The 25,861-nt window shown below is 33.7% G+C and overlaps 1 protein-coding gene across 33 annotated transcripts in view; it reads left to right on the top strand.

Moving 5' to 3' along the window:
- Positions 1–7,256: 7,256 nt before the first annotated feature.
- The window catches only part of LOC114423857 (2-succinyl-5-enolpyruvyl-6-hydroxy-3-cyclohexene-1-carboxylate synthase-like), a 65,257-nt gene continuing 46,652 nt past the window's right edge, over positions 7,257–25,861 (top strand). For 3 of the 33 annotated variants that reach the window (XR_003668937.1, XR_003668936.1, XR_003668935.1), the window contains exons 1-8: positions 7,257–7,520; positions 7,590–7,706; positions 8,429–9,958; positions 10,496–10,987; positions 11,825–12,336; positions 12,408–12,602; positions 13,892–15,341; positions 16,750–16,860. Coding sequence is in view for 1 of the 33 variants with exons in the window: in XM_028390761.1 (XP_028246562.1) it covers positions 12,079–12,336; positions 12,408–12,602; positions 16,750–16,860; positions 17,008–17,193 (750 nt within the window). In the remaining 32 variants the exon portion in view is untranslated. Of the gene's footprint in view, positions 7,521–7,589; positions 7,707–7,834; positions 8,133–8,428; positions 9,959–10,495; positions 10,988–11,250; positions 11,735–11,824; positions 12,337–12,407; positions 12,603–13,891; positions 15,342–16,749; positions 16,861–17,007; positions 17,295–17,631; positions 17,724–17,880; positions 18,369–18,460; positions 18,524–25,861 lie in introns of those variants that run through there. The other 30 variants (XR_003668915.1, XR_003668918.1, XR_003668930.1 and 27 more) reach the window with 30 other exon arrangements.

The raw sequence follows: 25,861 nt of genomic DNA, 5'->3' as shown, positions 1-25,861 counted from the left end.
TTTCTTTTACCTTTTTTTTCAAACCCCAACAAAAAGAACCATAACTTAGGAACCACATGAGTCTTCATTCTTCATCTAGTGTTAATGGTGAGGGTTTTACGCCTAAGGACCCCTTGTATAAGATATTAGATGAGTTGAGATCCCTTAATTAGGGTTTAGAAGTATTGACTAATCAAGGTTTAGGTCTAGTTGACTAGTTGGGGTTTAAGGGTATTTGACAAATTTGGGTTTATGGGTATTTCACTAATTAGGGTGATTTGTACTTGACTAATTAGGGTTTTGTGTTCATTGACCAATTAGGGTTTATGACTATTTTAAAAACTTAGGGTTTACGGATACTTCACTAATTAGAGTTTACGGGTATTTGACAACTTAGTGTTTAGGTTTTAGGGGTATTTGAGTAACGAGGGTTTATGTGTAGTTGAGTAATTAGGGTTTAGTGTTACTTGACCAATTAGCGTTTAGGATTATTTGACAAATTAGAGTTACTTGACTAATTAGAGTTTAGGGTTATATGACAAATTAGGGTTACTTGACTAATTATAATTTAGGGGTATTTTACAAATAAGGTTTTTTGGTTACTTGACAAATTAGGATTTAGCGGTATTTGACTAATTACGGTTTATGGGTACTTGAGTAGTTAAGGTTTAGGGGTATTTGACAAAGTAGGAAATAAGGATATTTGACTAATAAGGGTTTAGGGGTACTTGACTAATTAGGTTACTTGACTAAGTAGGATTTAGGGGTATTTGAAAAATTAGATGTTTAGGGTTACTTGAGAAATTGGGGTTTATGTGTGTTTGACTATTTCAGATTTATGTGTACTTGACTAATTAGGGTTTTGTGTTACTTAACTAATTAGGGTTTATGGTTATTTGACAAATTAGACTTTAGGGTTACTTTGCTAGTTATGGTTTAGGGGTATTTATGGTTATTTGACAAATTAGACTTTAGGGTTACTTTGCTAGTTATGGTTTAGGGGTATTTCAAAGATAAGGGTTTAGGATTACTTGACTGATTGAGTTTTAATGGGTATTTGACAAAGTAGGGTTCAGGGTTTCTTTACAAATAAGCTTTTAGTGGTATTTGACTAATTATGGTTTATTGTACTTGACTTATTAGGGTTTAGTGTTACATGACCAATTAGGGTTTAGGGTTATTTGAAAAGATAGGGTTGCTTGACTAATTGGGTTTAGGGGTATTTGACAAATAAGGGTTTAGGGTTACTTGACGAATTCGGATTTAGGGGTATTTGACTAATGAGGGTTTATGTGTAGTTGAGTTAATTAGGGTTTAGTGTTACTTGGCCAATTAGGGTTTAGGGGTATTTGACAAATTAGGGTTACTTGACTAATTAGGGTTTATGGGTATTTGAAAATTAAGGTTTAGGGTTACTTGACAATTTGGGGTTTAGGTGTATGTGACTAATTAAGATTTATAGGTACTTGACTAATTAAGGTTTAGTGGTACTTGACTAATTAGGGTGTAGGGTTATTTGACAAATTAGAATATTGTGTTACTTGACCAATTAGGGTTTAGGGTTATTTGACAATTTAGGGTTATTTGATTTATTAGGGTTTATGAGTATTTGAAAATTTAGGATTCACGTGTTACTTGACAAATTGGGATTTATGTGTACTTGACTAATTAGGGTTTAGTGTTACTTGAATGTTTAGGGTTATTTTACAAATTAGGGATACAATTACTTGACTAATTAGGGTTTATCTATATTTGATAGATCATGGTTTAGGTTTACTTTACTAATTGGGGTTTAAGTGTGTTTGATAAATTAGGGTTTAGGGCTATTTGAAAAAATAGGGTTGCTTGACTAATTGGGTTTAGGGATATTTGACAAATAAGGGTTTAGGGTTACTTGACAAATTCGGGTTTAGGGGTATTTGACTAATGAGGGTTTATAGGTAGTTGAGTAATTAGGGTTTAGTGTTACTTGGCCAATTAGGGTTTAGGGGTATTTGACAAATTAGGGTTACTTGACTAATTAGGGTTTATGGGTATTTGAGGAGAAAATGACTTTTATCTTGTTAGTGGCCTGCACAAAATTGCAGGAATGAGGAGAAAATGAGTTTGTTGCAATACCAAATACCTTAAATACTTCTTCCTCATCACCTAGCCACCAAGTCAATTTCCCTTCCTTGACATCAATCAATGTTCCTATTGTGTTGAGGAAGAGTTTTCCCAAAATAATTGGTGTGACTTCATTCTCCTCTATATCCAGAATCATAAAGTCCACAGGGAAAATGAATTTTCTGACCTTGATCAGTAAGTCTTCCACTATCCCTTGTGGGAAGCAGAGAGTCCTATTTGCAAGCGGAGAGTCCTATTATTATTATTCTTGTTGTTGTTGTTGTTGTTGTTGTTGTTGTTGTATTATGAAAGAAAACTGAACAACATTGAAAAACAATAATTTTGTACCCATCGTCATCATTTATTTGCCGAGTAAAATCAAGTAATACCCAGAAAAATATCTTGGAATGAGTAAAGATACCAAGTACTAATCCAAATCCAAATAGTCAAATACATAGAGTTTAGTTCAAATGCAAACAAATTGATCAAAAAAGTAAAGACGTTATATCAGTCACATATCAAGATGATCAGAAAAACCTGAAAGATGGAGCTAACCTCATTATTTGAAAACATTGAAATTACCCATTTGTTTCCTATAGTTGTAATAACTTTCCCTTTTAGTCCGTATAGTTTAAAACATCTCATTTTGGTGCCTATAGTTGCAATTCTTTACCTTTTTGGTCCTCACTATCAAGTATCCATTTACATAGTTTGAAACGAATGTGGCATGGCTCATTTAATCCACCTTCATCTCAAAGGTGTTAGGTGACTTTAGACAACAAGGAGAAAAAGGTGATTGCAAATATAGGGCATATAATCATGGATTCAATTTCTCATTTATTTTTTTGGCTAGCGCTTGTAGTCTACATGGGTGGAGTTTGAGAAAGACACATTGATTCATTTTCTCTCTCTTCTTGTTGACTCATAACCTCAACTACTCAGATCCGCCTTCTTTGGTTCAAATCATGCACTATAAGATTAGATATAATCTAGCCCAATGACTTTCCTAGAGACATGAGCCTAGCTACATTGCTTTCCTAGATTAATCAGTCTAGCCTCACAATGTTAGGAACAAAATTGAAATGATGAAGAAAAGAAAGAATTTTACTAAATATAAGAAAAGAACAGAAAATAGAAGAGAATATTTCATATCCTTCTTCCCCTATTTATATCTAATAAAACCCTTTAATTAACTAACTCATTAATAGTCCAAATATCCTTCTCATTGTATCCTAAATCCTAACACACAACTTTACCACAAGTATCACTAAACCCTAAATCCTAAACCCCAAGCCCTAAACCCCAAACCCTAAACACACAACTTTAATCCATGCATTGAAGGCTTCAAATATTGCAAGCCACTTGTGCAATTAGATGGGACATTTTTAACTGGCAAATACCATGGTACTTTGTTAACTCCCATCGGACAAGATTGTAGTAGGAACAATTTTCCACTTGATTTTACAGTTGTTGAGAGCGAGACTAGAGAAGCTTGGATGTGGTTCTTGCATTATTTGCGAAGATATGTTACTCCGCAACCAAATTTATGTATTATATCAGACAGGGGAACCAGTTTGCTAGCAGCTTTACAATCTGAACGTGTTGGTTGGAATGAACCAGATGTTTCGTCTGTGTATTGCATTCGCCACATTGCATCAAATTTCAACAAACAGTTTAAAAATGTTGACTTAAAAAAACAAGTAATCAATATGGGTATGTTTCTTCCTATTTCATGCATCATATTCTTGCTTTATTACATGTTTACTATTTATTACTCATTTTTCTATCTTTTCGCACATGGTATGAGATGAGGAAACTACGATTTGAGGCTAAGTTGCTCGCTATGCGAGCAAAGTTTCCACAAGCAGCAGATTAGTTGGATCAAATTCCTAAGAGTAAATGGACTCAAGCGTATGATAAAGGAAAACAGTATGACCATATGACTACCAACCTTGCTAAATGTATGAATTCTGTTTTGAAAGGAGCCCGAGCATTACCTATTGCTGCCTTAGTCAATGAAACATTTAATAAAATAAATGATTCATTTGTTACTAACGGCATCAAAATCATGAATATGATAAAGGCAGGGCATAGGTACTCCAAAGACGTATATGTCATGATGCAAGAAAATCAACACATTGCTACCTCGCATTATGTTCGCATGTATGTTCGAGAAACAGGGGAGTTTGAGGTTCAAGAAATTGCAAATACGCGACTTGATCGACGAGCAATGGCATGCACTGTCAAATTGAATGAATGGTCGTGTGATTGCGGACAATTTCAAGCACTTCGACTACCTTGCTTGCATGCAATTGCAGCGTGTGTTTTTTGCAATTTAAATTATGATGACTTTGTTGACCCTGTATACAAGTTGGAAAACATTTTCAAAGTTTATCAACATCATTTTCATTCCCTTGGAAGTGAAGACACATGGCCACAATATTTAGATTCGTATTTTATGTCTGATCCTTCGAAACGACGATTGACATCAGGCAAGCCGACCACTACTCGAATACATAATGAGATGGATGAACCAATTCCAAATAGGCCTAAGAAATGCTCATTATGTAGAAGTGAAGGACATAATCGGACTAACTGTCCATACAAACAAGTACATGACTAAAATAACTTGTAATTTTTATGTTTTTCTTTCATTTGTATTGTGCGTTTTATATTAATATATTAATTATGTTATTTTTAATTTTTATTGATAGATTATTTAAACTTTAAATAAGAAACATTTAAAGTAAACTATATTCAGAATATATATAACATGTTTTAAATAATAAAACATTAAAATAAAATAATAACATATCAAATAAAATCACAAAAAATATACTAATAAAATCAACTTAATATTTTTAACTTTTTTATTTAAAATAAAAATAAAATTGTAAAAATATTAAATTTAAAAGAAAAAACATATTTACGAAAAGAAAAAAAAAGGTTAACATAACAAAAATATGTCTACAAATAATAAAAAAGCATTTAAAAAATTTAACAACTTAAAGCAAGTTGGTCCATGCTATCATAAATCATGTTTACAGCATAAGTTAAATTTGACTACTTTATTTCTGGCAAGATTCCATGCTATCATAAATCATTTCACCATAAATGACCGTATAAGCATGCTTCATGACTACTTTTATTCTATTCATGCATGTGCAACCTTCACGGGTGTAAATTATTGGAGCCTATGAAGCTTGTTTTCAGCATTATTGTTCTAAAGTTATTCCCTTGACGGTTGTTTTCTGCTATTTCAGTGTTGTAATGTGAGTGAACAATGCATTGCATTAACGTGAGTGAACAATACACTACTGATCTAAAGCTTGTTTTTCTTTGCTGCATGAACAATACACTACGCATGCTATTTTCAAGGATGCGTGCTTTTTCTTGTTTTCTTTGCTGCACAAGTGAACTAATGGCATGTTCTAAAGCTTATTTTTCTTTGCTGAAAATAATTAATTAGTTTTGCATTTTTAATATCACTTAGTTATTATTAATTTATGGTTTAGTGTTAAATTAATTTTGGTAAATTATTATTTTGTGTTTTAGAATAATAGTGTTTAGTTATTATTAATTTACAGTTTAGGTAGATAAATTATTATACATGGTAAATTAATTTTCTTAAATTATTATTTTATGTTTTAGAACAATAGTGTTTAGTTATTATTAATTTATCGCTTAGTTAGATAAATTATTATACATGGAAAATTAATTTTTTTATTAAATTATTATTTTATGTTTTAGAATAATAGTGCTTAGTTATTATTAATTTACGAATTAGTTACATAAATTATTATACATGTTAAATTAATTTTGTTAAATTATTATTTTGTGTGTTAGAATATTAGTGTTTAGTTGTAGCATGAACGATTCAATAAACACTGTTCACTCGCGTGAAATTTATAAAAGGAGGGTTCATTCTCACCTCGGTGCATATGTTGCATCCAAACAATTAATTGGTTCTCTGATTTTGACGTGTTTCTTAGAGTCATACTGACATAATTTTTTTAGTGTTACACACACGAAAAAGATATTTAAAAATGTTTTTTTTACGTTAATGATTCCTTATTAATCAATAATTCTTTTACAGATGACTATTGAACAACCCATAATAAGAGATAATGTTAGCGACTTCAGTGATGACGAGCAACAACATGATTTTGATGAACATGGTGAACCAAGCAATTATGCGTTTTATTTGTATTGTGTGTTTTATATTAATGTATTAATTATGCTATTTTTAATTTTTATTGATAGATTATTTAAACTTTAAATAAAAAAATTTAAAGTAAACTATATTAAAAATATATATAACATGTTTTAAATAATAAAACATTAAAATAAATAATAACATATAAAATAAAATCACAAAAAATATACTAATAAAATCAACTTAATATTATTTATCATATATTTAAATATATTTTTTAACTTTTTTTATTTAAAATAAAAATAAAAATGTAAAAAATATTAAATTTAAAAGAAAAAACAGATTTAGGAAAAGAAAAAAAAATAGGTTAACATAACAAAAACATGTCTACAAATAGTAAAAAAACATTTAAAAAATTTAACAAAAAGAAAAAAAAATATTTTTACGAATTTTTAAAGTTGTAAAACAAAATATGACTTCCGTTTTAAAAAAATGACTTTAAAAGTCGTAAAAAAAATAACATTTGCACTGAAGTCGTACATATTTTTACGACTTCAGTTAAAAATTTTTTTTAAAAAAATAACAAGTCGTAGCCGGTGTTATTACTTCTGAGTCAGAAGTCCTAACACCTGTTTCGACTTACCCCATTTTGAGTAATTTTTTTAAAATATATCCCCAATTGAAAAATTGAATATTTTTTGTTTATCCCTAATTGATAAAAAAGCTCATAAGTAGACTCTTTTTCCCTTATTTTTACCTAATGCCAATAATATAAGATGTTCAATTTTATAATTATGTTGATAATTTTCTTTTTTATATATATAGATAGTGAATAAAAGGTAAATGTAATAATCTCCTATTCTTACCAATATCAATAATATAATGTTCAATCTTATTTTTAATATTTTGGTTTTATATCCGTTAGCGGTGAATTTGGCCGTTAGAATATCAATACTATAATGTCCTTTGGCGGTTTTCTTTTATATATAGAGAGTGAGAGTTTGGTTTTATATCCGTAGCGGTGAATTTGGCGGTGCGTTGACATTGGAGGAGGGACTTGAGAAACTGAAGGAGGCTCTCCAAATCTTGAATTCTCCTTCCCCTTCTTCCCCTACTGTCCTAAGACCTTCACTTTGTTTTGCTCCCAACCCCACTCCTCCTCGGTCTTTCCTCTCATTTATGTATCCAAGAACGACGCCGACTCTAAATCACTCTGTCAATTTGGATGATAATGTGAGTCACCAGAAAGAAAGGTTCTTTTTGGTTTTCCATACCTCAGGTAAAGGTTCAACAATCTTATTGCCATTACTTTAATAACTTTAAATACTAATTCTTTTGCCGCTCCCAGATTGAGTTAGATGAGCTGGAAAGTGTTTCCATTCTGTCAATGACCCTTGCATGGGATGAATTTTCCTTCTCTACTTTTCAAGAAGCCCATTATTCGCTTCAAGATTCTCTAGACCAGGTGCCTGACATGCCTTTTTGATATCTTTTCTGCTTTTGTTGTTTTATTTACCATCATTCCCTGCTTCTATCATTTTTCATGTAATTTGGAATATTTAAAGTTAAATGGTCAATTCTTTTTTGTATCAGTTTTTACACCTTTGTGAATGAAAAAAGGGAATCTTTCATTATGGTTTGGTTGGGCCTTTCTCTTTGTTTTCTATAATCTAGAGGATCCTTATCTTCTTGGGTTCTGAAAAAATAAAAACATCAACTCCCTCCTGTATTTATGCTTGATGTTATTTCCTACGGTGTGGGTTATGTGTCATGTCTGGTCTACGATTGACACATGTAAATCCAAATGCACTAGAGCTGCTCTCAAAAATCTCAATTTGGTAGAAGATAGATCTATTCCAAGGGTACAAGCTCATTTCTTTCCTAAGAATATGTAAGTTTTACTTGCAACTAGTTGTTACTTCCCTGAATTCCTTGTCCAAAAGTCAATGATGAATGTAACCATGGTTTTCTTGAACTGAGAAGCATATTGGGTCAACATTTTGTCTGAGTTAGTGTGTAAAGCAAAAGAACTAGAGCAAGCATACAAGCTTCAAAATGTAGTTAAGACTGCAGACAACTTCTGTTCATGTTTGAAGCTTGATAGAAACACAGATGTTAGCTATAGTAATATGAGGAAGGCTGCTTCTTGGGAAGATTTGACTGACAACTATTTATTCTGTTCTAAAGCTGTAGATCCTCAGTACAAGGATTTAAGGCATTTTCAGTGGCATTGGGAAAAGGGGGAGCCTGTCATTGTCAGCAATGTGCTTGAATGTACATCTGGTTTAAGCTGGGAACCGCTTGTCATGTGGCGTGCATTACGTCATGTAACTAATACCAAGCATGGCCAACATTTGGCGGAGAAAACAATTGATTGCTTAGATTGGACTGAGGTTTGCTTAATTTCCCAATCTTTAACTTTATTGACCATGGAGAGCTTTTTACACAAATTTCATTCTTCACCTTCATTCTCATGAAGATTATGTTTAATTGTTTGATGTTGGTACTTATTTTAACTGGAACCACTGCAGTTATGGCATTTGGAGAATTATTTAATATTAGCAATTTTTATGTTGTTGAATTTCCTACATGTTTCCTGAATTCAGTAACTCCACCTTTTCTGGATTGAGACTTGAGAGTTATTTCAGTGCATTTAATATTGTCAGTTATTGAATTCCATAGAGTCATCAGAACAGAATGTCCTTGAAATATTTTGTGAAGTACTGAAAAATTACAATTTTTTGGTGGATGGTTCCACTTTAAGAAACAGTTTGTAGATGTTCTGCTATCTGGGTCATAAAGAGATACCGGCCTAAGGTGGAATGTTGGTAAACAAAACGCACATTAGGGTGATAATTAGAAATCATTTTTCTGAGTGTAGTTTTTATATCAGTCTCAAATTTTAAGCCCTTGTTTCATGCTTTATGCTGTCTCTCCATCATTCTCAAGAAATATGGCTAGTGTGATCAATTTATCCTGCTACCATCATCATCATATTCATCTTCTTAGTCCTAGGTTTTGCTCCTTATCTTATCATCTTAGAAAATTTTATCTCAATGTTTGGCTGTTTCTTGTCCCTGCCCCATTTTGCTGTTTTTGCTTTGCCTGCCCAGACCTTTCTTGTTGCCCTTGCATCCTTTGGTATGTTTGTCTAGTTCTTAGACTTGCAGCATCTAGCTGATGTTGGGTAAAATGTACTTTTTATTTTTTTTAGTTTGTTGAAAATGTTATTTTCGATTTGTACTCATTCTGTTTTTCTGTTTAGTAATCAGACTAGAGTAAATCATATCTGCTTTATTTTACTGATTTAGTAATTCTTTACTGGACTTGTTTATTCAGTTGCTGCTGATTTCTGCATTTCTCTTTTGAGGTATTGGTTAAATGCAGGGGGAAATTAATATCCACCAACTTTTTACTGGCTATACAAATGGTCGTAGGGATTGGCTTGCTTGGCCACAGATATTGAAATTAAAAGATTGGCCTCCTTCTAATTTATTTGAGGAACAATTGCCTCGTCATTGTGCTGAGTTCATATCTTCCTTACCCTTCAAGGAATATACTGATCCTCACAAAGGTTCTCTTAACCTTGCTGTGAAGTTGCCTAATGGTTCTCTAAAGCCAGACCTGGGGCCAAAAACATATATTGCTTATGGATTTCCTCAGGAGCTTGGACGTGGTGATTCAGTGACTAAGCTCCATTGTGATATGTCTGATGCAGTATGCTCTATTTGCTTATTTCTTTCCTGGGCTGTTATTTTCAAGGATTTCTTCTAAATTATTTGAACTTTTTAAATAGATTTCATATTGGATGGTGTATAGTTTGTAGGATGTATAAAGTGTTGTCTTTGATAAGCCATTGCATTTCTCTGTTCTTTTTCTTATGAGTAGTTTGTGGCTTCAATTCCATGTCAGTTTTTAAGTTCTGTGCATTGTCTTCAATTCATAAACTCTCATTTGATTCTATATTTGACGAGTTATTTCCCTGGTTGTTATAATGATTGATTGATAATTAGAAAAACTACTCTTGTTATGATAGTAGAATCATCACATTAGTATGGTTAAGGACTTGAAATGAATGATGCCTTTGGCTTAGAGAAGGCTTTAATTTGCGTATATATACTTATGTCAGTTGCATAGATTTTCCTGATCAAACATTGGTTAGTGTTTTGTATATTTTGCTGTATGTGGCCCTGAGTGCATGCTTATCAATGAAGGAATTGAAGCATTTTTTTTTTAATAATTTTGCTGTTTTAGGTAAATGCGTTGACTCATATTGCTGAAGTGAAACTGGATTCTGATCAACTTACTGTCATTGAGAAGTTGAAGCAAAAGCATCTCGAGCAAGAGAAAAGGGAGCTACTTGGTGATGATCAGGATGGAGAAACTAATGTTGACATGCTTAATATAATTCATCTTCTACAATAAATGCTTTGGACAGGCAAACTAGTGTTGAAGTCATGGAACAAGAAGGTGGATTATGTGATGGGAAAGAAGTTGATCAGTTTCATCAACCGTCTGGTAGTAATGAGGTTGCCATTGCTAATGAGGATGGTATTTCATATGGATCAGAGCTCATAGAGGTTGACAAAGTAAAAGTAAATCAAGGTGATTTGTTGTTTGGGGGGGATGCTTCAGATGGTGCTCTCTGGGATATTTTTTGGAGACAGGATGTCCCTAAGTTGCAGGAATATCTGAAGAAGAATTTCAGAGAGTTTAGGCATGTCCATTGCTGTCGTTTAAAGCAGGGTAAATTATTAAAATGATTCAGTTATCTGTCTGAGTACTCCTTATCAACCTGAGTCATTTATAACAAATATTTTCACCTTTAGGTTATATTTTTAAATTTTAATATTTGGAGCTTTGCACCCTTATAACATTGACATTCTCCCAGTCCCTTATTTTATTCTGATAAAAATTTCATTAAATATGCATGTCATAAAGGATTGGGTGAAGGATCAAGCTGCTAATAAATAGTTATTTTGAAAATAAAGAAAATGTTTCCGTGTTTATTTTATTATGTGGTAAGGAGCTTTTCATTAATATGACAATAGATGTCATGCAATTGCAACTGTGTTCGTTCTTTAAACAAAGTCTCGGAATAGCATTATTGTGCAATTACCAGTCCAAAATATTCATTAATTTTTCAAATAAATATGTTTTATAATTTGCAAAGTGAGAGAGTACAACTGGGAAATTGAGTGTATCCGACTAGACAGAGTTTCCCAGTTCTTACTGGTTCAGTGTTGGGTTGATTACATGGCACCGGGTTAGATGCATATCCGATTTGATATGTGACCCGAGCCGGTGCTATGCCCGGGTTCCGGTTTAACCGGTTGGCCTGGCTGGTCCAGTCTGAGTTTTATAACACTGCACACAAGATCCCTTTGGTCTTGAATCACAGACAGTACACTGCCCACTTACCTTGTACTGAAATTCAACATTTTATTAAAAGAACGAAGACAGCACGTTTGAACTCTATTCATGTTACATTAGGTAAAGTTTATGAATTGTTTATACTCTTTTTATTACAGCTCTAACAAAAAAACTAATTCAAATTCAATTTATAATTTTTTTTTTTTGCAGGATGATTGACTTTTGGATGTATAGGTCTTTACGCCTTTATCTTATTCTGCAATGACTCTGTGAGAGAGGAAGAATAAAAGGGAATGGAAGTTTGGAAAATTTTAGACTAGAAGAAAGCCAACTTAGAGTTGAGCTTTTTAAGAACAAATTCTATCTCAAAATCAATTATAAGATGAACAAGATTTTTAAAATTTAAATAACCAAATGGTCTAGATCTAAAAATAAGCTCTATTTCACCTAGATATCTAGCTTTGATGGTTGCCACCTTAGATTTTGGGAAATTTAATTCATGTACCATAGAAAAAAGAAGAAAATTATTCATTTGCCAGGTTATTTCTAGTTGTTATGTTTATCTGTTGTATTTGTCTGAAGTTTGTCCTTGTTATGTTTGTCTCTTGTATTATCAGTTGGATCATGCCAATGAATTATCAAACTCCCTGAAAGAAAGTGCCAATATTAACACTGTTTGGGCATCGCTTATTGTTGAAGAATGCACAAGACTTGGTTTGATGGTGAGATGATCTGATAAATATTACATATGCACCAATATTAATGCATGATTCTGATTTATTCTTTTGTTTAGTATTTGTGTATTGCTCCTGGATCTAGACCTTCCCCTGTTGCTGTTGCTGTTGCAAGTCACAAATTAATCACATGTATTTCATGCTTCGATGAGCGTTCACTTGCATATCATGCTGTTGGATATGGAAGAGGATCTCACATTCCAGCAGTAGCCATTACATCATCAGGCACTGCAGTTTCCAACCTTCTTCCTGCTGTATGTTTCATTAATATTGCTTGTTTTACATGGATGTCCTTATTTTCATGAATTTATTTTAGGGTAAAATACATTTTTGGTTCCCCTATAATGCTCAATCTGCAATTTTGGTCTCCTAGATACTTTTATTTTTCACTCAATGTTTGACCATGGATAATCAATTAACGGTCAACTAACAGAAGAACCAAAATCGCTGATTTTGAAAAATTGGGGGACTGAATGTCTTGATTTGGAAATAGGGGGACCAAAATTGCGGATTGAGCATTATAGGGGACCAATAGTGTATTTTAGCCTTTATTTTATTTTGAATGTGTGATGATTTATTAATTTCTTTCCTGTGACTTGGTTTGTTGTCATTCTGAATGCTGTTGCTAATACATGCATTGTTGGAGTTCAATTGGTTGCTTTGCTGGCTCTTTTTTTGCACTTAGTTTTTATTTTTATTTCCATCAACTTGATTTGTAGTTTTCTCTTTGAGTTTAATTCCCCTCAAGGTTTGAATTGTATTGCTTTTAGAGTTTAATTCAAATTCACTAACTATGATAAAAATCTGATCATAAATTATCAATTATGATAAGAGTATTGATTTTTATAATAATTATTTAAAAATCGTATCTAAAATAATTTTTTAGAATAAATAATACATAGTAAATAATTTATGCACTGAAATTTTATAAAAACTTTTTACACTTTTATTTAATTATAAATTATCATATATATTAAGTCTGTTAACTTTTATAATAATTAATTTAATAATTTTTTATATGTCATCATTTCTAGTTAGTTGATTGAAAGTGTAAAAAACTTTTACACTATTATTTAATCACAAACTGTCATATGTGTGATAAATTTATTGATATTCATGATAATTATTATTAAAGTTATATGATAAATATTTCTAGTTGATTGATAATATAATTTTCTTGCACAAACAATGCACATGCCTATTAATTAACTCAATATTAAATTAATTTACAATTTTTTTTTTACATTTGACAGTATATCAAAATAAAACTTATGCTTTTATACAAAAACATGAGATCCTTAATGCACGTTGGTTTTATATTTTGTTATATTGTGTTCATGTATTTTTTTATTTTTTTTTATACAGTGTTCTTGTATTCAATATACTTAAAAATGAAACACTTTCATGCATTCAAGTATACCAAACAAAATTCCAACACTATATTTTGGAGAAATATGGTTTCAATGTTATTCTTTTTCAAATTTGTAAGAAGAATTTATTACTGTTTATGGTTAATATGGGCTGATATATATTTTTCCTGTAGGGACTGCAACCTAATCTACTAACTACTACTGAACTCTAATGCAGGTCAAGTCTGATCTGGCTAAAAATATCCAATCATTAGAACCAAACTCTAAATGTTATGTCTTGTAATGAGTGATTCTCTTACACTCTGAAGTATAACAATTTTACCTTATAAGGGTTCAATTCAATCAAAGTAAAATGGAAAGCGTTTCCTTATTTATCAAATATGCTTATGTTTTGTAATGTTCTTCTACTAATATGTGGCGAGCTTAATCCAAAGTGATCTTTCTTTTGGAACTATCCAGTTGAATAGCAGCATATTTTCAGCCTTGAACTTTATATTTTATTTGTGACTGTTCTTCTTTAAGAGTGGTTTATGAATGTGGTATTGATATTTGATGCACGATAACTGGCCTTCTGTCAGGTAAAGGTTCAACTTCTTATTGCCATTACTTTAATAACATTAAATACTAATTCTTTAGCCGCTCCCAGATTGAGTTAGATGAGCTGGAAAGTGTTTCCATTCTGTCCATGACCCTTGCATGGGATGAATTTTCCTTCTCTACTTTTCAAGAAGCCCATTATTCGCTTCAAGATTCTCTAGACCAGGTGCCTGACATGCCTTTTTGATATCTTTTCTGTTTTGTTGTTTTATTTACCATCATTCCCTGCTTCTATCATTTTTCATGTAATTTGGAATATTTAAAGTTAAATGGTCAATTCTTTTTTGTATCAGTTTTTACACCTTTGTGAATGAAAAAAGGGAATCTTTCATTATGGTTTGGTTGGGCCTTTCTCTTTGTTTCCTATAATCTAGAGGATCCTTATCTTCTTCTTGGGTTCTGAAAGAATAAAAACATCTACTCCCTCCTGTATTTATGCTTGATGTTATTTCCTACGGTGTGGGTTATGTGTCATGTCTGGTCTACGATTGACACATGGAAATCCAAATGCACTAGAGCTGCCCTCAAAAAACCCAATTTGGTAGAAGATAGATCTATTCCAAGGGTACAAGCTCATTTCTTTCCTAAGAATATGTAAGTTTTACTTGCAACTAGTTGTTACTTCCCTGAATGCCAATATTTGTTTGACATGTTTCTTTAGTTGATATTTGTCTTTTGCATTTTCTTTTCCTTGGGTCTGGTTAAATGTTAATGCTCAAAAGGCTATTTTCGTTATTGTTGTATTTTTTTGTATTATATGCTAATATTTTAAGATTTAAATACAATGCAGTGCAAACTATATTTGGGCCAAGCCCATATACTTATATAGTCTAATTCTAACTCAATCCATAATAACTCTTTAACATTGTTCCCAAATCCCAAGTTTGAGCATAAATATTAATCATGCCTAGCTTGTTACAAATGAAATAACAGTGTTTTCCGGTCACAACCTTTGGCTAACAATTTATGGGTAAGCTTGTCTCCCTAAGGCAGGACCATCAACCATCTAGCAATTCTTCATTCCAGGTCAGCTTCCTTTCTCCCTTTCTTACTTATACATAGTCTTATGGTGTACCCCTGGCCATCTTTGATTTTCCTTTTATCTGCACCCCTGGCTTCTGTATTTGGACCTCTGGTTTGTGTTCTCTGTTAACTGCCCCTTGTTCCTCAGCTTTTGTATCAGTATTCCGTATGGTGGTATAAAAATTAGAACAAAGGGAGCATAATGTTGTTTGTTCTTATTATGTTGTAGTTTTGAATTGTATAATGGTTTTTTTTAAGAGTGTCTATTATGCTAATGAAAAAGGATACGTTCACTGCACATTCAAAATTCATTTATGTTAATCACTAAATATGCATTATAATATTCATAATTAAATTCCTATGCTGCCATATAGTGCTCATCCAAAGTGATGGATGATGCTTTATTTCTAGCTTGGTCTTGGTTAAAAGCTAGAGAGAAAGATTTCAACACTCTTTTTAACCACTGGTCTACCAATCTTTCAGAGTCTTTTGGTTAAGTTGGGTTGGGTTTCCTGTATCTTCTGTGGTGGGGTCTTGGTTGGGTTCTTCTCTTTTTTGGAGGGCGGCACCATAGGTGTCTTGTATTTGTTCATCTTTCATCCGTACCTCTGGTACTGATATGTTTATATTAATACTATATATTTTCTGCCTTCCAAAAAAAAAAATTCATAATTAAATTGTGCCTTCCTCAATGTGGGAAAGAGGAAGGGAAAATTAATCACAATGTGGGAGGATGAAGTGGGGCCAGAATATGTAATGGTAATGGTTAGCAGACAAGTTATTTAGGAGAGACAAGATTCAACAAAGGCTGGAAAAGAGGAAGGGAAAATTAATCACAATGTGGGAGGATGAATTTGTGCGATGTAGCCAGTTTCCTTCTTTGATCCTTAAGGACAAGGCTGTAGCTCCAAGAAAGGGCCATGTTAGGACACATGGTTCAGTCATGGAGTAGACAACATAAGAGTTGGTCAGGAAAAAGACAGATCAGGAAGCTGGTTAGCAGGAGTTAGTGAGTAATGATGAGTTGGAACTAGTTAGTTAGACTTGGGCATTGTTGAGAGCAGGCCAGCCAGTTATTTAATTTTAACTTGCTAATCACATTTCTAGTATGCATGCTAAAGTGAACATAAGTATCATCACAAGTATGTTCAGCTTAGCAATAACATAAATATTGAAAAATTACAATGTTTTGTTACATTTATGTGGTGCCACTGCCTAGCTACTTGCTAAGAAACTTCTGTGTTTTAACCAACATGTTATTTTGCAGAAAAGTTGGCATCTAATTTTTTAGCCATTGAAATGCCTTCCCTGGCTTGCTGTGGAAAATGTCTTAATTTATGGTTTAAGAAGGATCTGATTAATATCTGACTAGTTGCACATTTTACATACCTTGTTTTCTATGGTATTTTAGAGTCCAAAGAAGGTCAACTTGGTTGCTGCTCTGGTTCGTGGTATGCTTGTTAAAGATGCATCGATGCAGTTGGAATCGACAATAAAACGAGCAGCAAAAACTGTATATCAGGTAGTAACACTAGGTATTTTCATTGTCACCTCATTGGACAAGCTTGCAAAATCTATAATTTTAATGATCTGCTAATATAATATGTATTGTAAGACATTTTTCTGAAGGATTTACTGATCCTTGTTTTGTTTTTAACTAATGGAGCAGGTTAAAGAGTTCCATAGAAGAGATGGTTTTGAGGTAGCAAGTGCTGACAAGATGGCTAAGTCATGCATGGTTTATTTTGAAATGCATCTATCCCTAAGGAAAAAAATAATTACAAAAGCTTTTAATGGTAGTTATAGTATCTACAAGGAAACTTTTTGTAACCAGGTCTATTGCCTTTTTGTTTGAGTAACTGGACATGCAGGTACAATAATTGTTGTTGAAGATGACAAGGGACCTGAAAGAGGAATGCCGAGCTTCAATTCTGAGTTACCCAATTCCAATTCATGGTAAATTTTGTCTTTGCAATAGTTCTTGGATTAGGCTTTGCATATGTGGAAAAATCTTGTTCATTTGTTCAATCATTTTCTTTACTTTCTGCTGAATTTTTGTTGTGAAAGCTTTGTTTTACTTATTAGTTGCTCACTCGTGTGGTACATAAGATGTTTGTTGTGGTTTTACATTGAGATGTTTTTATTAGCCCTTTAATGATGTTGGATGATACTTAGAATATTTATAGCATTGTGATATTTGTGGTTGCTTGGTTTTCTTTGTTTATGAATAAGGAATAAAATACTAAAAGGGTGATACTTAGAATATTTATAACATTGTCGTATTTATAAACAGGGTTGAGGATGTTACAAGAGTTTGGGATCCTTGCTGACCAGTGACTAGGGTTGAGGATTTTACCAAGAGTTGAAGACCGTTGCTACTAGAATGTATGCAGCTTTTCTTTGTAAATGAATTTGAGCTAGTTGTAAGATTGTCACAATAGTTTTCCTAGCTATAGGAATTTGTTGGTTTTGAGCCAATTGATGACAATCATAATCTTCCAGGCTGAGAGGTAGTTGATTTGTTGTCTCTTTTGATGTGTAGGTCAAGGTAAAGAGAAATGTTGTTAATTAGTATCCTTTTAAGGTAAAAAAAAAAGGAAGATTTTACCTATAAGCGGAGCTTCACAAAGGTACGTAGCATTTATGATTTAACTGTTTGTTGGGTTGACTTGGTTTTCTTCAGTTTTGTAGAAGGTACTAAGATGTAGGCATGCTAGATCCTTATTGCTTGACTGTTGACTATCCAAGCATTCTGGTAATACTAATTTCATATGGCTTATACTCATTTCAAGTTTTCTGGTAATACTCATTTCATAACGGCACTTAAAATTTTTTCAGTTGGATGGAAAGGCTACTTGTGTGTTACTGATTTCATATGGCTTATACTCAATTGGATGGAAAGGCTACTTAAAATTTTTTGTTTTTCTACTCTACTCTAGGTCCATTCTAGGTTTCTCTTTGACTCCTTGTTTGCTTTTGTGTGCTTTTCATTGCTTTAATTATTGAATAATCCTTGAAAATTTGTCTTGTTAAAACTCTATTGGTTTAGCTTTCATTTCATTTTTTTTTGTCTTTGCTTATTGTTTGTCTCTTTGTTTCCTTGCTTGTGATTTGTCATATAGGGAATTGGAAAGGAGGATTGATGTCATACCTTGAAGAATTTGAGTCAAGAAGCAAGGGGTCAACCACAATTGAGGACTTTTTTTTTGTAATTTTGTAATTGACAATTTGCTTTGCTTTCAAATTTTGTAACAAAAAGGCCTTTCATTGGAAGTAAGTTGGGAGCCTCCAATAGGTCACCCTACTTCCATTTGTGTGTAATAATTTTAGGCAACTTTCCCTTAGGATAGTGAGTGTTTTGTTGGGAACCTTAAATAAGATCATCCAAACACTCTTAGGATCCGCCTAGTTTGCATTTCTTGCACTTTAATTTCTTGCTTACTTTCATAGCTTATTTTCTTTACTCTCCATTGTCAAACCGCCTAGGTAGCTTGTCTTTGCTTATTGTTTGTCTCTTTGTTTCCTTGCTTGTGATTTGTCATATAGGGAATTGGAAAGGAGGATTGATGTCATACCTTGAAGAATTTGAGTCAAGAAGCAAGGGGTCAACCACCTTAAGAGCTATTGGACTAAGAAGCACTCCAAATTGAGTGAAACATCAATAATAGAATAGCCACCACAATTGAGGACTTTTTTTTTGTAATTGACAGTTTGCTTTGCTTTCAAATTTTGTAACAAAATGGCCTTTCATTGGAAGTAAGTTGGGAGCCTCCAATAGGTCACCCTACTTCCATTTGTGTGTAATAATTTTAGGCAATTTTTCCTTAGGATAGTGAGTGTTTTGTTGAGAACCTTAAATAAGATCATCCACTCTTAGGATCCGCCTAGTTTGCATTTCTTGCACTTTAATTTCTTGCTCACTTTCATAGCTCATTTTCTTTACTCTCCATTGTCAAACCGCCTAGGTAGCTTGTCTTTGCTTATTGTTTGTATCTTTGTTTCCTTGCTTGTGATTTGTCATTTAGGGAATTGGAAAAGAGGATTGATGTCATACCTTGAAGAATTTGAGTCAAGAAGCAAGGGGTCAACCACCTTAAGAGCTATTGGACTAAGAAGCACTCCAAATTGAGTGAAACATCAAAGATAGAATAGCCACCACAATTGAGGACTTTTTTTTTGTAATTTTGCAATTGACAATTTGCTTTGATTTCAAATTTTGTAACAAAAAGGCCTTTCATTGGAAGTAAGTTGGGAGCCTCCAATAGGTCACCCTACTTCCATTTGTGTGTAATAATTTTAGGCAATTTTCCCTTAGGATAGTGAGTGTTTTGTTGGGAACCTGAAATAAGATCATCCAAACACTCTTAAGATCCGCCTAGTTTGCATTTCTTGCCCTTTTATTTCTTGCTTACTTTCATAGCTTATTTGCTTTACTCTCCATTGTCAAACCGCCTAGGTAGCTTGTCTTTGCTTATTGTTTGTCTCTTTTTTTCCTTACTTGTGATTTGTCATATAGGGAATTGGAAAGGAGGATTGATGTCATACCTTGAAGAATTTGAGTCAAGAAGCAAGGGGTCAACCACCTTAAGAGCTATTGGACTAAGAAGCACTCCAAATTGAGTGAAACATCAAAGATAGAATAGCCACCACAATTGAGGACTTTTTTTTTGTAATTGACAATTTGCTTTGCTTTCAAATTTTGTAACAAAAAGGCCTTTCATTGGAAGTAAGTTGGGAGCCTCCAATAGGTCACCCTACTTCCATTTGTGTGTAATAATTTTAGGCAATTTTCCCTTAGGATAGTGAGTGTTTTGTTGGGAACCTTAAATAAGATCATCCAAACACTCTTAGGATCCGCCTAGTTTGCATTTCTTGCTTACTTTCATAGCTTATTTGCTTTACTCTCCATTGTCAAACCGCCTAGGTAGCTTGTCTTTGCTTATTGTTTGTCTCTTTGTTTCCTTGCTTGTGATTTGTCATATAGGGAATTGGAAAGGAGGATTGATGTCATACCTTGAAGAATTTGAGTCAAGAAGCAAGGGGTCAACCACCTTAAGAGCTATTGGACTAAGAAGCACTCCAAATTGAGTGAAACATCAAAGATAGAATAGCCACCACAATTGAGGACTTTTTTTTTGTAATTGACAATTTGCTTTGGTTTCAAATTTTGTAACAAAATGGCCTTTCATTGGAAGTAAGTTGGGAGCCTCCAATAGGTCACCCTACTTCCATTTGTGTGTAATAATTTTAGGCAATTTTCCCTTAGGATAGTGAGTGTTTTGTTGGAACCTGAAATAAGATCATCCAAACACTCTTAAGATCCGCCTAGTTTGCATTTCTTGCCCTTTTATTTCTTGCATACGTTCATAGCTTATTTGCTTTACACTCCATTGTCAAACCGCCTAGGTAGCTTGTCTTTGCTTATTGTTTGTCTCTTTTTTTCCTTACTTGTGATTTGTCATATAGGGAATTGGAAAGGAGGATTGATGTCATACCTTGAAGAATTTGAGTCAAGAAGCAAGGGGTCAACCACCTTAAGAGCTATTGGACTAAGAAGCACTCCAAATTGAGTGAAACATCAAAGATAGAATAGCCACCACAATTGAGGACTTTTTTTTTGTAATTTTGTAATTGACAATTTGCTTTGCTTTCAAATTTTGTAACAAAAAGGCCTTTCGTTGGAAGTAAGTTGGGAGCCTCCAATAGGTCACCCTACTTCCATTTGTGTGTAATAATTTTAGGCAATTTTCCCTTAGGATAGTGAGTGTTTTGTTGGGAACCTTAAAGAAGATCATCCAAACACTCTTAGGATCCGCCTAGTTTGCATTTCTTGCTTACTTTCATAGCTTATTTGCTTTACTCTCCATTGTCAAACCGCCTAGGTAGCTTGTCTTTGCTTATTGTTTGTCTCTTTGTTTCCTTGCTTGTGATTTGTCATATAGGTAATTGGAAAGGAGGATTGATGTCATACCTTGAAGAATTTGAGTCAAGAAGCAAGGGGTCAACCACCTTAAGAGCTATTGGACTAAGAAGCACTCCAAATTGAGTGAAACATCAAAGATAGAATAGCCACCACAATTGAGGACTTTTTTTTGTAATTGACAATTTACTTTGCTTTCAAATTTTGTAACAAAAAGGCCTTTCATTGGAAGTAAGTTGGGAGCCTCCAATAGGTCACCCTACTTCCATTTGTGTGTAATAATTTTAGGCAATTTTCCCTTAGGATAGTGAGTGTTTTGTTGGGAACCTTAAATAAGATCATCCAAACACTCTTAGGATCCGCCTAGTTTGCATTTCTTGCCTTATTTCTTGCTTACTTTCATAGCTTATTTGCTTTACTCTCCATTGTCAAACCGCCTAGGTAGCTTGTCTTTGCTTATTGTTTGTCTCTTTGTTTCCTTGCTTGTGATTTGTCATATAGGGAATTGGAAAGGAGGATTGATGTCATACCTTGAAGAATTTGAGTCAAGAAGCAAGGGGTCAACCACCTTAAGAGCTATTGGACTAAGAAGCACTCCAAATTGAGTGAAACATCAAAGATAGAATAGCCACCACAATTGAGGACTTTTTTTTTTGTAATTGACAATTTGCTTTGCTTTCAAATTTTGTAACAAAAGGCCTTTCATTGGAAGTAAGTTGGGAGCCTCCAATAGGTCACCCTACTTCCATTTGTGTGTAATAATTTTAGGCAATTTTCCCTTAGGATAGTGAGTGTTTTGTTGGGAACCTTAAATAAGATCATCCAAACACTCTTAGATCCGCCTAGTTTGCATTTCTTGCCTTTATTTCTTGCTACTTCATAGCTTATTTGCTTTACTCTCCATTGTCAAACCGCCTAGGTAGCTTGTCTTTGCTTATTGTTTGTCTCTTTTTTCCGCTTGTGATTTGTCATATAGGGAATTGGAAAGGAGGATTGATGTCATACCTTGAAGAATTTGAGTCAAGAAGCAAGGGGTCAACCACCTTAAGAGCTATTGGACTAAGAAGCACTCCAAATTGAGTGAAACATCAAAGATAGAATAGCCACCACAATTGAGGACTTTTTTTTGTAATTTTGTAATTGACAATTTGCTTTGCTTTCAAATTTTGTAACAAAAAGGCCTTTCATTGGAAGTAAGTTGGGAGCCTCCAATAGGTCACCCTACTTCCATTTGTGTGTAATAATTTTAGGCAATTTTCCCTTAGGATAGTGAGTGTTTTGTTGGGAACCTTAAATAAGATCATCCAAACACTCTTAGGATCCGCCTAGTTTGCATTTCTTGCCTTATTTCTTGCTTACTTTCATAGCTTATTTCTTTACTCTCCATTGTCAAACCGCCTAGGTAGCTTGTCTTTGCTTATTGTTTGTCTCTTTGTTTCCTTGCTTGTGATTTGTCATATAGGAAATTGGAAAGGAGGATTGATGTCATACCTTGAAGAATTTGAGTCAAGAAGCAAGGGGTCAACCACCTTAAGAGCTATTGGACTAAGAAGCACTCCAAATTGAGTGAAACATCAAAGATAGAATAGCCACCACAATTGAGGACTTTTTTTTTGTAATTGACAATTTACTTTGCTTTCAAATTTTGTAACAAAAAGGCCTTTCATTGGAAGTAAGTTGGGAGCCTCCAATAGGTCACCCTACTTCCATTTGTGTGTAATAATTTTAGGCAATTTTCCCATAAGATAGTGAGTGTTTTGTTGGGAACCTTAAATAAGATCATCCAAACACTCTTAGGATCCGCCTAGTTTGCATTTCTTGCCTTTATTTCTTGCTTACTTTCATAGCTTATTTGCTTTACTCTCCATTGTCAAACCGCCTAGGTAGCTTGTCTTTGCTTATTGTTTGTCTCTTTGTTTCCTTGCTTGTGATTTGTCATATAGGGAATTGGAAAGGAGGATTGATGTCATACCTTGAAGAATTTGAGTCAAGAAGCAAGGGGTCAACCACCTTAAGAGCTATTGGACTAAGAAGCACTCCAAATTGAGTGAAACATCAAAGATAGAATAGCCACCACAATTGAGGACTTTTTTTTTTGTAATTGACAATTTACTTTGCTTTCAAATTTTGTAACAAAAAGGCCTTTCATTGGAAGTAAGTTGGGAGCCTCCAATAGGTCACCCTACTTCCATTTGTGTGTAATAATTTTAGGCAATTTTCCCATAAGATAGTGAGTGTTTTGTTGGGAACCTTAAATAAGATCATCCAAACACTCTTAGGATCCGCCTAGTTTCCATTTCTTGCTTACTTTCATAGCTTATTTGCTTTACTCTCCATTGTCAAACCGCCTAGGTAGCTTGTCTTTGCTTATTGTTTGTCTCTTTGTTTCCTTGCTTGTGATTTGTCATATAGGGAATTGGAAAGGAGGATTGATGTCATACCTTGAAGAATTTGAGTCAAGAAGCAAGGGGTCAACCACCTTAAGAGCTATTGGACTAAGAAGCACTCCAAATTGAGTGAAACATCAAAGATAGAATAGCCACCACAATTGAGGACTTTTTTTTGTAATTTTGTAATTGACAATTTGCTTTGCTTTCAAATTTTGTAACAAAAAGGCCTTTCATTGGAAGTAAGTTGGGAGCCTCCAATAGGTCACCCTACTTCCATTTGTGTGTAATAATTTTAGGCAATTTTCCCTTAGGATAGTGAGTGTTTTGTTGGGAACCTTAAATAAGATCATCCAAACACTCTTAGGATCCGCCTAGTTTGCATTTCTTGCACTTTAATTTCTTGCTTACTTTCATAGCTTATTTCTTTACTCTCCATTGTCAAACCGCCTAGGTAGCTTGTCTTTGCTTATTGTTTGTCTCTTTGTTTCCTTGCTTGTGATTTGTCATATAGGGAATTGGAAAGGAGGATTGATGTCATACCTTGAAGAATTTGAGTCAAGAAGCAAGGGGTCAACCACCTTAAGAGCTATTGGACTAAGAAGCACTCCAAATTGAGTGAAACATCAAAGATAGAATAGCCACCACAATTGAGGACTTTTTTTTGTAATTTTGTAATTGACAATTTGCTTTGCTTTCAAATTTTGTAACAAAAAGGCCTTTCATTGGAAGTAAGTTGGGAGCCTCCAATAGGTCACCCTACTTCCATTTGTGTGTAATAATTTTAGGCAATTTTCCCTTAGGATAGTGAGTGTTTTGTTGGGAACCTTAAATAAGATCATCCAAACACTCTTAGGATCCGCCTAGTTTGCATTTCTTGCACTTTAATTTCTTGCTTACTTTCATAGCTTATTTCTTTACTCTCCATTGTCAAACCGCCTAGGTAGCTTGTCTTTGCTTATTGTTTGTCTCTTTGTTTCCTTGCTTGTGATTTGTCATATAGGGAATTGGAAAGGAGGATTGATGTCATACCTTGAAGAATTTGAGTCAAGAAGCAAGGGGTCAACCACCTTAAGAGCTATTGGACTAAGAAGCACTCCAAATTGAGTGAAACATCAAAGATAGAATAGCCACCACAATTGAGGACTTTTTTTTTTTGTAATTGACAATTTGCTTTGCTTTCAAATTTTGTAACAAAAAGGCCTTTCATTGGAAGTAAGTTGGGAGCCTCCAATAGGTCACCCTACTTCCATTTGTGTGTAATAATTTTAGGCAATTTTCCCTTAGGATAGTGAGTGTTTTGTTGGGAACCTTAAATAAGATCATCCAAACACTCTTAGGATCCGCCTAGTTTGCATTTCTTGCTTACTTTCATAGCTTATTTGCTTTACTCTCCATTGTCAAACCGCCTAGGTAGCTTGTCTTTGCTTATTGTTTGTCTCTTTGTTTCCTTGCTTGTGATTTGTCATATAGGGAATTGGAAAGGAGGATTGATGTCATACCTTGAAGAATTTGAGTCAAGAAGCAAGGGGTCAACCACCTTAAGAGCTATTGGACTAAGAAGCACTCCAAATTGAGTGAAACATCAAAGATAGAATAGCCACCACAATTGAGGACTTTTTTTTTGTAATTTGTAATTGCTTTTGCTTTCAAATTTTGTAACAAAAAGGCCTTTCATTGGAAGTAAGTTGGGAGCCTCCAATAGGTCACCCTACTTCCATTTGTGTGTAATAATTTTAGGCAATTTTCCTTAGGATAGTGAGTGTTTTGTTGGGAACCTTAAATAAGATCATCCAAACACTCTTAGGATCCGCCTAGTTTGCATTTCTTGCACTTTAATTTCTTGCTTACTTTCATAGCTTATTTCTTTACTCTCCATTGTCAAACCGCCTAGGTAGCTTGTCTTTGCTTATTGTTTGTCTCTTTGTTTCCTTGCTTGTGATTTGTCATATAGGGAATTGGAAAGGAGGATTGATGTCATACCTTGAAGAATTTGAGTCAAGAAGCAAGGGGTCAACCACCTTAAGAGCTATTGGACTAAGAAGCACTCCAAATTGAGTGAAACATCAAAGATAGAATAGCCACCACAATTGAGGACTTTTTTTTGTAATTTTGTAATTGACAATTTGCTTTGCTTTCAAATTTTGTAACAAAAAGGCCTTTCATTGGAAGTAAGTTGGGAGCCTCCAATAGGTCACCCTACTTCCATTTGTGTG

The sequence above is a fragment of the Glycine soja genome, chromosome 8 (genome assembly GCF_004193775.1).
Source record: "Glycine soja cultivar W05 chromosome 8, ASM419377v2, whole genome shotgun sequence".
In the NCBI taxonomy this organism is placed as follows: Eukaryota; Viridiplantae; Streptophyta; class Magnoliopsida; order Fabales; family Fabaceae; genus Glycine; species Glycine soja.
This window is presented reverse-complemented; position numbering and strand designations above follow the sequence as displayed.